The 13159-nt window shown below is 42.3% G+C and overlaps 1 protein-coding gene across 1 annotated transcript in view; it reads left to right on the top strand.

The window, feature by feature from the left end:
* The window catches only part of slc13a2 (solute carrier family 13 member 2), a 77101-nt gene that overhangs the window by 12186 nt on the left and 51756 nt on the right, over positions 1 to 13159 (top strand). The window contains exons 2-4 of the mRNA XM_046297767.1: positions 11453 to 11581; positions 11836 to 11972; positions 12691 to 12944. Coding sequence (XP_046153723.1) covers positions 11453 to 11581; positions 11836 to 11972; positions 12691 to 12944 — 520 coding nt within the window. The remainder of the gene's footprint in view (positions 1 to 11452; positions 11582 to 11835; positions 11973 to 12690; positions 12945 to 13159) is intronic.

The following is a 13159-nucleotide window of genomic DNA, read 5'->3' as shown; positions in this document are numbered from 1 at the left end:
GTGAGGGTTAAAGGTAGTGTCTCAAATCTGATACTGGGAAGATGACTACCATCTAAGGCGAACATGGGCGTAGGCTTGTCTAACTGTCTGAAAGGAATGTCATGTTTCCGAGCCCATTCTTCGTCCATGAAACAACCCTCAGCCCCAGAGTCTATCAAGGCACTGCATGTAGCACCCGAACCGGTCCAGCGTAGATGGACCGACATAGTAGTACAGGATCTAGATGGAGAGACCTGAGTAGTAGCGCTCACCAGTAGCCCTCCGCTTACTGATGAGCTCTGGCTTTTACTGGACATGAATTGACAAAATGTCCATCAAATCCGTAATAGAGGCACAGGCGGTTGGTGATCCTCCGTTCCCTCTCCTTAGTCGAGATGCGAATACCTCCCAGCTGCATGGGCTCAGTCTCTGAGCCAGAGGAGGGAGATGGTTGCGATGCGGAGCAGGGAAACACCGTTGACGCGAGCTCTCTTCCACGAGCTTGGTGACGAAGATCTACCCGTCGTTCTATGCGGATGGCGAGAGCAATCAAAGAGTCCACACTGGAAGGAACCTCCCGGGAGAGAATCTCATCTTTAACCACTGCGTGGAGTCCCTCCAGAAAACGAGCGAGCAGCGCCGGCTCGTTCCAGTCACTAGAGGCAGCAAGAGTGCGAAACTCTATAGAGTAATCCGTTATGGATCGATCACCTTGGCATAGGGAAGCCAGGGCCCTAGAAGCCTCCCTACCAAAAACTGAACGGTCAAAAACCCGAATCATCTCCTCTTTAAAGTTCTGGTAATTGTTTGAACAATCAGCCCTTGCCTCCCAGATATCTGTGCCCCACTCTCGAGCCCGGCCAGTAAGGAGTGAAATGACGTAAGCAACCCGAGCTCTCTCTCTAGAGTATGTGTTGGGTTGGAGAGAGAACACAATATCACACTGGGTGAGAAAGGAGCGGCACTCCTTGGGCTGCCCGGAGTAGCAAGGTGGGTTATTAACCCTAGGTTCCGGAGGCTCGGCAGACCAGGAAGTAACAGGTGGCATGAGACGAAGACTCTGGAACTGTCCAGAGAGGTCGGAAACCTGAGCGGCCAGGTTCTCCATGGCATGACGAGCAGCAGACAATTCCTGCTCGTGTCTGCCGAGCATGGCTCCTTGGATCTCGACGGCAGTGTTACGAGCGTCTGTAGTCGCTGGGTCCATTCTTTGGTCGGATCCTTCTGTTATGCAGGTGAATGAGGACCCAAAAGCGACTTGGCGAAAACAGAGTCTTTAATCCAGTTTAAGGAAATAGCAATAATCCTAGACAAATCGGAGCGGTAAATAAAGCATAAGAAACAATTTCACTCGTAATCACGAGAACTGACTGGAGACTCGATAATGAACTGCAGGTTGCCTCGGGAAGGCACTTGACCGTAGCAGACTCAGACACCTGCTCACCACGCAGCATCTGAGGGAAACACGACACGACAGGGCGATACAAAGACACAGCACGGTGAACAGTATACAAGGATCCGACAGGACAGAAACGGAAAACAAGGGGAGAAATAGGGACTCTAATCAGGGGAAAAGATAGGGAACAGGTGTGGGAAGACTAAATGATTGATTAGGGGAATAGGAACAGCTGGGAGCAGGACGGAACGATAGAGAGAAGAGAGAGAGAGAGGGAGAGAGAAAAAAGGGAACGAACCTAAAAAGACCAGCAGGGGGAAAACGAACAGAAGGAAAAGCAAAATGACAAGACAATATAAGACAAAACATGACACAACAACCACCCGAGCCACTGCCTGTTCACTCCGCTATCATCCAGAAGTCGAGGTCAGTACAGGTGCATCAAAGCAGGGACCGAGAGAATGAAAAACAGCTTCTATCTTTACACCTGCATTGTTTGCTGTTTGGGGTTTTAGGCTGGGTTTCTGTACAGCACTTTGAGATATCAGTTGATGTACGAAGGGCTATATAAATACATTTGATTTGATTTGATTTGATCTCAAGGCCATCAGACTGTTAATAAACAGCCACCACTAACATTGAGTGGCTGCTGCCAACAGTCTGGCATTTCATTTATTGTTCAACAAGTTTTTGGTTGGGTGTTCTATTAGATAAACATTAGATTATTCAAATATTTCATACAAATCTCCAAATCTCTCCAATCCCTTTTAGTTTCATGTTGTAGTGCTGTATAATGCTCCAGGGAAAATCATTTTTGATTGTTTTGGGATTTTTTTCAAGATTCAGAAGAAAACTAATTCTCATCTTATATTCAACTGTTATCATTTACCTGCAACAAATAATAATATCAAATGAAATGTGATTTGTCACATACACATGGTTAACAGATGTTAATGTGAGTGTAGCAAAATACTTGTGCTTCTTGTTAAGACAATGCAGTAATAACCAATGAGTAATCTAACCTAACAATTTCACAACAACTACCTTATACACACAAGTGTAAAGGAATGAAGAATATGTACATAAAAATATATGAAGGAGTGATGGTACAGAACTGCATAGGCAAGATGCAGTAGATGGTATCGAGTACAGTATATACATATGAGATGAGTAATGTAGGGTTTGTAAACATATAAAATTGGCATTGTTTAAAGTGGCTAGTGATACATGTATTACATAAAGATGGCAAGATGCAGTAAATGGTATAGAGTACAGTATATACATATGATATGAGTAATGTAGGGTATGTAAACATTATACGAAGTGCATTGTTTAAATTGGCAGGTGATACATTTGTTTTCATACATTTTTACATTATTAAAGTGGCTGGAGTTAAGTCAGTATGTTGGCAGCAGCCACTCAATGTTAGTGGTGGCTGTTTAACAGTCTGATGGCCTTGAGATAGAAGCTGTTCTCAGTCCCAGCTTTGATGCACCTGTACTGACCTCGCCTTCTGGATGATAGCGGGGTGAACAGGCAGGGGCTCGGGTGGTTGTTGTCATTGATGATCTTTATGGCCTTTCTGTGACATCGGCAAGATCACGGACGAACCAGGGGCTGAACCTGTTTCTATTTCTCATTTTATTTATGGGGGTGTGTTTGTTAACAGTACCACTGAAAATACAAAAAGAAGGTCCAAGTGTGTTCAACACAAGGGATCAAGCTGATTCTATACCAATTTACAGAGGCCAGGTCACGAAGGAACGCTTGCCCATTAAAGTTGTTTTGCAAGCCTGTATGACAAATTAGGACAGGTCATTTCACTGAGCGCCCATTAAGAACACAGGCTGTAACACAGTGATCCCTAAGGTCATTACAGAAAAGACCAGACTGATACCTATCAGGTTTATTTGTGAGGATAATATGGAGGAGAGTAGCCTTTTCTGGTGTTTGGAGTCATACCTTGTGGGATTGGTAATAATATGAGGAAGATTTTTGGGAGTCCCATTGCTTTAGGACTTGGTCAGGTGTTTTAAGCATGTCCCAGTTTAGGTCTCCTAGGAGGACAAATTCAGACTTAGTGTAAGGGGCCAGGAGATAGCTTAGGGCAGGTAGGGTACAGGCTGGTTGATGATGGAGGACGAGCAACAGTCAACAAAGAGCTATTTGAATGGGTAATGCTTAAAACCAGCACATCAAATTGTTTGGGGACAGAGTTGGTGGAGACAACCGAGCACTGAAGGTGATCCTTGATAAAGATTGCCACTCCACCACCTTTGAAAGATCTGTCTTGCTAAAAAAGGTTACAACCAGAAAGGTTAACATCAGTATTCAAAACATTTCCTCAACCACGTCTCAGTAATGACCAACACATCTGGATTGGAACTGTGAACCCACGCTTTCAATTGATCAATTTTAGGTAATAAGCTTCTCGTGTTAACGTGCAGAAAACCCAGGCTATTACAAGAGAAGAAATCAGTGAAGCAGATATCAGAGCACAATTGGGGTCAGAATTGGGGCTAGCAACAGTCGATGGGCCAGGGTGTACATGTACATTTCTAGATATCATCAGCAGTAATACAATCAAGGACAGGGAGAGCTCTGCAGTGCTGATTTATGACATTTGAATGTGAGCTAGATGGCAACAGGATCATATTGCACAGAAATTTCATCAGGTAACATGAATATCAAGCTGGCGAGAGGTGGTTAGAATAGGATGGGAGGCCAAAAGTCTGTGTAACCAATAGAGTCAGAGTCCCGAGTGTGGGAACAAACATAGTCTATCCCACGGTTGGGTAAACAAGCACGTTCATAGTCAACAAAGCATGCAGGAGTCATGAGGCAAATAGCAAAATAGGAAAATGCACAAGAAGAAAAATAACGACGTGGGGCTAGCCATTGTAAGTTCAGAGTCAACAGTGCAGACGGTGAACAGATCACCAGGTGGAATCCAAGCAGCAGGTAATGGGAGTAGGTGTCACACCCACTTGGGAGAAGCTTTTATATCTGGAGGCAGAGTTCTTGAAGAAAATGCCACTGAATGGTATTTTAACAGTGGGAGGGTGCTTCAAAGGCCTTCGGATTTGGGTGTGGAAGGCTGTGAGAGACTCCTGCCATTTGTTGGGCTCAAAGGCTTCGACACCTCTCTCTTCACACCTCAGTGCTAATAGAAGTTGTATCTCGTCTGTCACAGGTTGGGTGGTGTCCTCAGGTTTCTGCTGTTTGTTAGCTTGGAAGAAAGAATGCTTGATTAGTCGTAATCCTTAAAGTGTCACGTGCTGACGTTAGTTCCTTTTTTATGTCTCTATTTTAGTTTGGTCAGGGCGTGAGTTGCGGTGGGTATTCTATGTTTTGTATTCGGTGTTCAGTTTATTAAAGGCATCATGAACACGTATCACGCTGCGCTTTGGTCTACTCCTTCTTCCACCAACGAGAATCGTTACATAAAGGTCATTTTGTCCAAAAATTTGGTTTTAGGTTTGGAGTTTTGAAAGCGGACTAAAGTTTAAGCTGTGGAGGGTAGCATCCTGTATATGTGCCTACCCGAAAAATGCAAGTTTACCTAACTCTAAATCTTTCTTCTTATAAAAAAATGTGAGAGCTCACATGCAGCTGTGTGTCTCTCTCTCTCTCCCTCTCTCTCTCTCTCTCTCTCTCTCTCTCTCTCTCTCTCTCTCTCTCTCTCTCTCTCTCTCTCTCTCTCACACACACGCTCCCTTCATTGCTTTATGACTTTAAAACCTAATTAAAATAAACAAAAAAGTGTACATCCTATCTTAATCTATCAGGGAGATGGAGTTGACCATTTATAATAATTTCAATATTGTTTGTTTAAATCAATCAAAAAAAAGATAACTTTACAGACCATGAGGTCGTGTTGCACTAATGAGGACATGAATAAGGGGTCCTGCCCACGAATAATGTAGCTCCCTGCTCATTCCTGATTAATTTAGGATTGTAGACAAATTTGACTGAGTTGACCAAATCTCTGGACACATTTTTCAGGAATCACAGTTTTTAAAACAGGAAAATCATTTTGGGGCAGCGCTTTAAATTGGGATCCTTTACTCCGGACATGGGCATTTCTGGGCATGGAGCCGACATGGATATGAATAATATTGAAAATATTAAAAGCAAATCTTTCACCTTCAAAAAATTCCCCCTAAAAGTAAGCTCAAATAACAACATACTTTTTTCACCTATAAAAATACATTTTCCAGACTTTCAAGAATCCTATACTTCTATTGGAAGTATTTTTAAGTATTTTCAAATAATTTACTGTACTCTTTTGAACTATTTTCAAATACTTATTTCCAAATACAATATTTGAAAAACCAAACAGACACGGGTTCAAATGCATGGGAGTATTTAAACATTAATATTTGCAAATACATGCCAATAATTTTCCAATCATTTGCTAGTGTATTTCTAAATACACAATATTGTGTTTTTACTGTGTGCTTATTCTCAGATGCATAAACCTTTTGTTTTTCCAGTGATGGACTATGCTGCTGGGGTATGGGGATCCAACATGCATACTAATTGTAACAATGTTCAAAATAGAGAAATCCGCTGCTTTCTTGTAGGGTGCGAACTGACTCCAAACCTGGCCATCTGTGGAGATATGGGTTGGGAACCATGTGTAGTTAGGCAAAAAGGTGACATGGTATGTCTATGGCGCCGACGGATAAATCTGCCAGAACACAGAATCACAAAAAAAGAGTTTGACTGGGACCTTACTCATAACAACAATCCGTGGACTAGAGAATTGTTATCTATTTTTTGTGAAACTGATTTTCAGTATAAATATTCAGGAACAGATTATCATGTGGTGTAACTCAAATCAAGGATAAACTTTTTCTAATCCACAAGGAAAAATGGGAAGCTGATATTTGGTTTAAACTTCAACTTAGAATGTACACTCCCACTGGGCACACATACCACGGCATTTCAATGTGGGTAAAATTTGGCTGAGACATTGATCAATGAGATTTCAACCTTTATTCACTCACTCAAAAAGACAGCCAGAATTGTTGAATTCCCGATGTGTTATCACTACGCTTTCAACCATCTAAAACCCCAAGCAAATTACAATGGAATAACAATGTCTGATTTTTGGTTTAGTGGTCATCTAGATGTGTTATTACTGCACTTTCAACCATTTAAAAGCAAAATAAAGTTCAAATGGGAATACAATGTCAGATATTTTTGATTCATACAAAAGCGTGATGTTTTATCACTGTGCTTCATCTAATAGCAAAACCAAATGACATGGTATCCAGTTGAGATTACATTAAAAGTACATGGTGCAAGTGATCAATGCTGTTCGAGATCCTGCACAAATTATTACAGCAATTGTGAAGATCTCCACCGACCTGCGATCTTTGCATGTTATCTTGAACATGCAAACGCTCCATGATTACATAAGAAGATATTTATATTCATAGTTAATATAGGCTACCCTCAATGTGGCCGTTACTCATTTTAAGGTTAAATAAATACTGTTATATTAGTTTGTAAGATTAACTTTTGGCTATTTACTGTATTACAAAAGTAATATATAAAAATGATGAATTGTGTTTGATAGTCAACTCAACAACTCAAAACATTTGAAGGAGACGTATATTTTGTACAGGTGACTTAGTCTGGCTTCAATTTCAGTTTTTCTACAAACTAAGAATTGATACGTTGGATTTACGACTCCATCTCAACCAATAATCACATCAGACTTTGTGTAAAGTACATTTAAGGTTTTATTTAATTTAGTCTCCTCCAAAATCGATCCCGCTCCAGAATACAGGACTTGGTGTAACGCTCATTCCTTCGACGATAAACGCGAATCCGACCATCACCCCTGGTGAGACAAAACCGTGACTCGTCAGTGAAGAGCACTTTTTGCCAGTCGTGTCTGGTCCAGCGACATTGGGTTTGTGCCCATAGGTGACGTTGTTGCCGGCTATGTCTGATGAGGACCTGCTTACAACAGGCCTACAAGCCCTCAGTCCAGCCTCTCTCAGCCTATTGCGGACAGTCTGAGCACTGATGGAGGGATTGTGCCTTCCTGGTGTAACTCGGGAAGTTGTTGTTGCCATCCTGTGTCTGTCCTGCAGGTGTGATGTTCGGATGTACTGATCCTGTGCAGGTGTTGTTATACATGGTCTGCCACTGCGAGGACGATCAGCTGTCTGTCCTGTCTCCATGTAGCGCTGTCTTAGGCATCTCACAGTACGGACATTGCAATTTATTGCCATGACCACATCTGCTGTCCTCATGCTGTTATGCTGGTAAATGAGGACCCAAAAGCGACTTAAAGAAAACAGAGTCTTTATTCCAGTATATGACAAAAGTAATAATCCTGGATATATCAAGGAGAAAACAAAACAGGAAAAACTTAAATCCACTCGTAGTTGCGAGGACTGACTGGAGACTCGACCATAGACTGCAGGTTGCTTCGGGAAGGCACCGACCGTAGCAGACTAAGACACCTGCTCATACGCAGCATCTGAAGAAGATAAAACACGACAGGGCGAGACAAGGACACAGAACAGCGAACATCATACAAGGATCCGACAAGGACAGAAGCGGAAAACAGAGGGAGAAATAGTGGCTCTAATCAGAGAGCAAAATAGGGGACAGGTGTGAAAAGAGTAAATGAGGAACAGCTGGGAGCAGGAACGGAACGATAAGGAGAGAGAGCGAGAGAGGGAGAGAGGGAGGGGAAGAGAGGGATAGAAAGAGGGAAAGAACCTAATAAGACCAGCAGAGGGAAACGAATAGAAGGGAAGCACAGAGACAAGACATGATAACCAATGACAAAACATGACACATGCCCCCTTGCAGCATGCCCAAGGCACGTTCACACAGATGAGCAGGGATCCTGGGCATCTTTCTTTTGGTGTTTTTCAGAGTCAGTAGAAAGGCCTCGTTAGTGTCCTAAGTTTTCATAACTGTGACCTTAGTTGCCCACCGTCTGTAAGATGTTAACAATCATTCCACAGGTGCATGTTCATTAATTGTTTATGTTTCATTGAACCAGCATGGGAAACAGTGTTAAAAACCCTTTACAATGAAGGTCTATGAAGTTATTTGGATTTTTACTAATTATCTTTGAAAGACAGAGTCCTGAAAAAGGTATTTTTATTTTTCTGCTGAGTTGATTGTGCATTTTTTGTTAAACCCTGGGTTGAATTGAAGCAAAAGCTGTTGGTGACTTTTCAAATGATATATAGGCTTAAATAATATCATTGATGATATGCAGTGCCTTCGGAAAGTATTCATACATAAGTATTACTTATACTTATTACTTATTACCCTTTACTCAGACCCTTTAGCAGCAATTAGACCATCGAGTCTTCTTGGGTATGAAGCTACAGGCTTGGCACACCTGTATTTGGAGAGTTTCTTACATTCCTCAGTGCAGATTCTCTCAAGCTCTATCTGGTTGGATGGGGAGCATTGCTGCACAGCTATTTTCAGGTATTTTCAGAGCTGTTCGATCGGATTCAAGTCCTGTTGGAAGGTGAACATTCGCCCCAGTCTCAATCCTGACAAGACTCTCAGTCCCTGCCCAGTGAAAAACATCCCCACAGCATGATGCTGTCACCACCAAGCTTCACCGTAGGGATAGTGCCTGGTTTCCTCCAGACGTGAAGGTTGGCATTCAGGCTAAAGAGTGCAATCTTGGTTTCATCTGAGAATCTTTAGGTGCCTTTTGGCAAACTCCAAGCGGGTTGCCATGTGCAGTTTTACTGAGGACTGGCTTCTGTCTGTCCACTCTACCATAAAGGCCTGATTGGTGGAGTGCTGCAGAGATGGTTGTCCTTCTGGAAGGTTAATCTCCTCAGAGGAACTCAGGAGCTCTTTCAGAGTGACCAACGGGTTCCTGATCATCTGCCTGACCAAGGCCCTTCTCCCCACGATTGCTCAGTTTGGCCAGGTGGCCAGCTCTAGGAAGAGTCTTGATGGTTCCAAACTTTTTCCATTTAAGCATGATGGAGGCCACTGTGTTCTTGGGGACCTTCAATGCTGCAGATATTTTTTGGTACCCTTCCCCAGATCCGTGCCTAGACACAATCCTGTCTCGGAGCTCTACAGACAATTGCAATTCCAATTCATGTGTTGATTTTTGCTCTGACATGCACTATCAACTGTGGGACCTTATATGGACAGGAGTGTGCCTTTGCTAATCCTGTCCAATCAAGTGGACTCAAATCAAGTTGTATAAACATCTCAAGGATGATCAATGGAATCAGGATGCACCTGAGCTCAATTTCGAGTCTCACAGCAAAGGGTCTGAATACTTATGTAAATACGGTATTTCTGTTTTAAAAAACACGTTTTGGCTTTGTCATTATGTGGTATTGTTTGTAGATTGCTGATGATTTTTAATTTATTTAATCCCTTTTAGAATAAGACTGTAACGCAAGTTGTGAAAAAGGTCAAGGGGTCTGAATACTTTCCGAAATCACTGTGTGACTAATGAAGTATGGTTACATTTAATTTGTTCATTTAAACCAAAATGTTGGATTGACTTCGAAAACAACAGTGAATATATTTAGTTATTAAGATATCTCTCAATAATCATTCTCAGGATAGCACATTGGTAGTAGTCCAGGGCTTGATTAAAACCCTGGATTGCGAGACCAAATTAATAGCTGTAGATAGATCAACTCTTCAGTGGGAGGCTTGCATTATGTTTAGTTTGCTCAGTTTGTTCACAATGCCTGGAGAAGGAGGAGGAGGAGGAGGAGAAATGTACTATTTGTGTAATGTGGCTAGATGGTAGCTGTACATAATTATTGTATATGTGTATAATTTGCCAAATGTTATTTAGCTTTCAGTACAAGGAAAATGGTATTGTGTTTCGTAGTGTCTTGTAAGCCCATGTGGCTGGGCACCGGTAGATTTTCAGAGACTTAAATAAATCATATCAATCAAACATATTCAACTACTTGTATTTTCAAGAAAGATTATGTCAAAATGTATTTGAAAGTAATTGAAATACCCTAAATAGTATTTGAACCCAGATCTGCACTGTTCACACTCAACAAATACTCAATACATACAGTGGACATTGCCCATGTCATACACATGTTGTACCACCACATTCTGCCCTTACACATTTTGTTGGTGGCACACTGACACAACCTGAAACTGAATATCACAATCAATGGAATTGTACAAGAGTACAGCTGACAGCAATAACATGATGAAATTGTAATGGATATGTTGGCTCATTGGACTCTCTGAGGTGACCATGGTACTAAGGTAACGTGTGTGTGTGTGTGTGTGTGTGTGTGTGTGTGTGTGTGTGTGTGTGTGTGTGTGTGTGTGTGTGTGTGTGTGTGTGTGTGTGTGTGTGTGTGTGTGTGTGTGTGTGTGTGTGTGTGTGTGTGTGTGTGTGTGTGTGTGTGTGTGTGTGTGTGTGTGTGTGTGTGTGAGAGAGAGAGAGAGAGAGAGAACCCAAACCCAAGGCTACATGGTAGACCAAGGGATAAAGGAAAGCTCAGTTCAAAGCTGAATTCCTGACCTTAGGTCAACTAGCTAGCTACTACTATGATTACCTTTCACACTGTTTCCTTTCTACTGTAACTCTCTCCTGGTTTGTTGTAAAAGGTTATCTGTTCTAAACCAATTTGTTGGAATGGAAAGTTTTCAGCCAGGGAGGTTAAATAATCTCCATGAGTTTGTATTTCTCCCTCAGGCCCATAAAGTGTGTCATAAAAGACAAGCTCATGGATGACTGTTCGTTTTTATGATCAAAGGTTACAGCTATTTACTATTTATCTGTTGTGTGTGTGTGTTTAAGATTATGTGCATGTATGTTTAAGAGAGAGACTTAATACAGAGAAACAGTAGTAGTGCTATACATTTTCTAATTTAGTCAGTTTAGCAATCCCAGAACCCACAAGTGAAAATCAATCCCTTTCTGGTCTAATGGAGAGCTAGGCAGTTGCTACTGTTGTTCAACGTGTAATGAAACTGGCCATATTCTGTTTCAAGTTTGTATTCTAACCCCCCCCCCCCCCTATTCCTCTCACTCTCTCTCTCTTTCTCTCCATTTGTGTCTGTGTACAGGAGGCTAAGTGTGGGTATGCTATCATCCTGATGGCACTGTACTGGTGTACAGAGTGTATGCCCCTGGCTGTGACTGCCCTACTGCCTGTTGTCCTCTTCCCTATGATGGGCATCATGGAGTCTGGAGAAGTACGCAAACATTACACAAACAAATCAAAACAAATGACTGAAACCTGATGTCTACGCTTTAGTCAGCGGGCTGACTAGGTCTTGACCTGTGTGTGTGTGTGTGTGTGTGTGTGTGTGTGTGTGTGTGTGTGTGTGTGTGTGTGTGTGTGTGTGTGTGTGTGTGTGTGTGTGTGTGTGTGTGTGTGTGTGTGTGTGTGTGTGTGTGTGTGTGTGTGTGTGTGTGTGTGTGTGTGTGTGCATGTTACCTTTTCCAGGTGTGTGTCCAGTACTTAAAGGACTCTAACATGCTGTTCATCGGTGGTCTGTTGGTGGCCATCGCTGTTGAGAACTGGAATCTTCACAAACGCATCGCCCTCCGAGTACTACTAGTGGTGGGGGTACGACCGGCACTGTAAGTACACTAAGTTAGCTAGTAGCCACTGTAATACAGTAGCATTTACAGTCAGCATGTGGGAACAGCAGACTGGGATGAGGATTGATTGAATATGTCCGTAAACACACCAGCCAGCTGGTCTGCACATGCACTGAGGGCGCGGCTGGGGATGCCGTCTGGGCCTGCAGCCTTGCGAGGGTTAACACGTTTAAATGTTTTACTCACGTCGGCTGCAGTGAAGGAGAGTCCGCATGTTTTGGTTGCGGGCCGTGTCAGTGGCACTGTTTTGTCCTCAAAGCGGGCAAAAAAGTAATTTAGGGAGCAATACATCCTGATCCGTGACGGGGCTGGTTTTCTTTTTGTAATCCGTGATTGACTGTAGACCCTGCCACATACCTCTTGTGTCTGAGCCGTAATACAAAATGCAGTCAGAGTAAGTAACGTTAGCGACTGTTCTACAAAATACTGTCAGATTTGGCAACATTAGCTACAGTAATGCAAAATACAGTCAGAGTTATCAAAATTAACTACCATTCTACAAAATACAGCCAGATTTTGACATATTAGGTACTGTACTGTAAAATGCAGTGACAGTTAGCAACATTAGCTACTCTATCACATTAAACAATAAGAACAATGTTAGAAGTAGGTATAAAAAAACAATACAGATAGAAATGACATGCAATACAAAAGTAACATTTGAATGCAATCACCATCCCCATCTCACTCTCTCCAGGCTGATGTCGGGGTTCATGGGTGTGACAGCCTTCCTTTCCATGTGGATCAGTAACACAGCCACCACAGCCATGATGGTGCCCATCGCCCAGGCTGTGCTAGGACAGCTGTGTGCCACAGAGGCCATGCAGGATGAGCGGGAGCTGCAGGTTGAAGGGAAAGACAACCAGGCCTTTGAACTGGACACCAAAGCACCCCAAGAAGAAGAGATCAACACCAAACAGGACCTGGTCAAGATTCAGCAGGATTATATGTGTAAGTGTAAAGATACAGTCCTTTCTTTCCTGAATGTAATCTGTTTAAGGGGAGTTTTATGGTTCTTTCTTAAAAACTTAAAAGTGATGTTATAAAGAACAACCCATTATTGCCTGATATGGTTCCTAGAACCATTTTCAATATGTTTTCAATATGTTTAAATAAGTTGAAAAGAGTAACCTGAATACAGTGTTAATGATTCTTCTGAGACAGGT

The sequence above is a fragment of the Oncorhynchus gorbuscha genome, linkage group LG14 (assembly GCF_021184085.1).
Source record: "Oncorhynchus gorbuscha isolate QuinsamMale2020 ecotype Even-year linkage group LG14, OgorEven_v1.0, whole genome shotgun sequence".
NCBI lineage: Eukaryota > Metazoa > Chordata > Actinopteri > Salmoniformes > Salmonidae > Oncorhynchus > Oncorhynchus gorbuscha.
The sequence above is the reverse complement of the archived record's forward strand: the minus strand, read 5'-3'. Positions and strand labels throughout refer to the sequence as shown.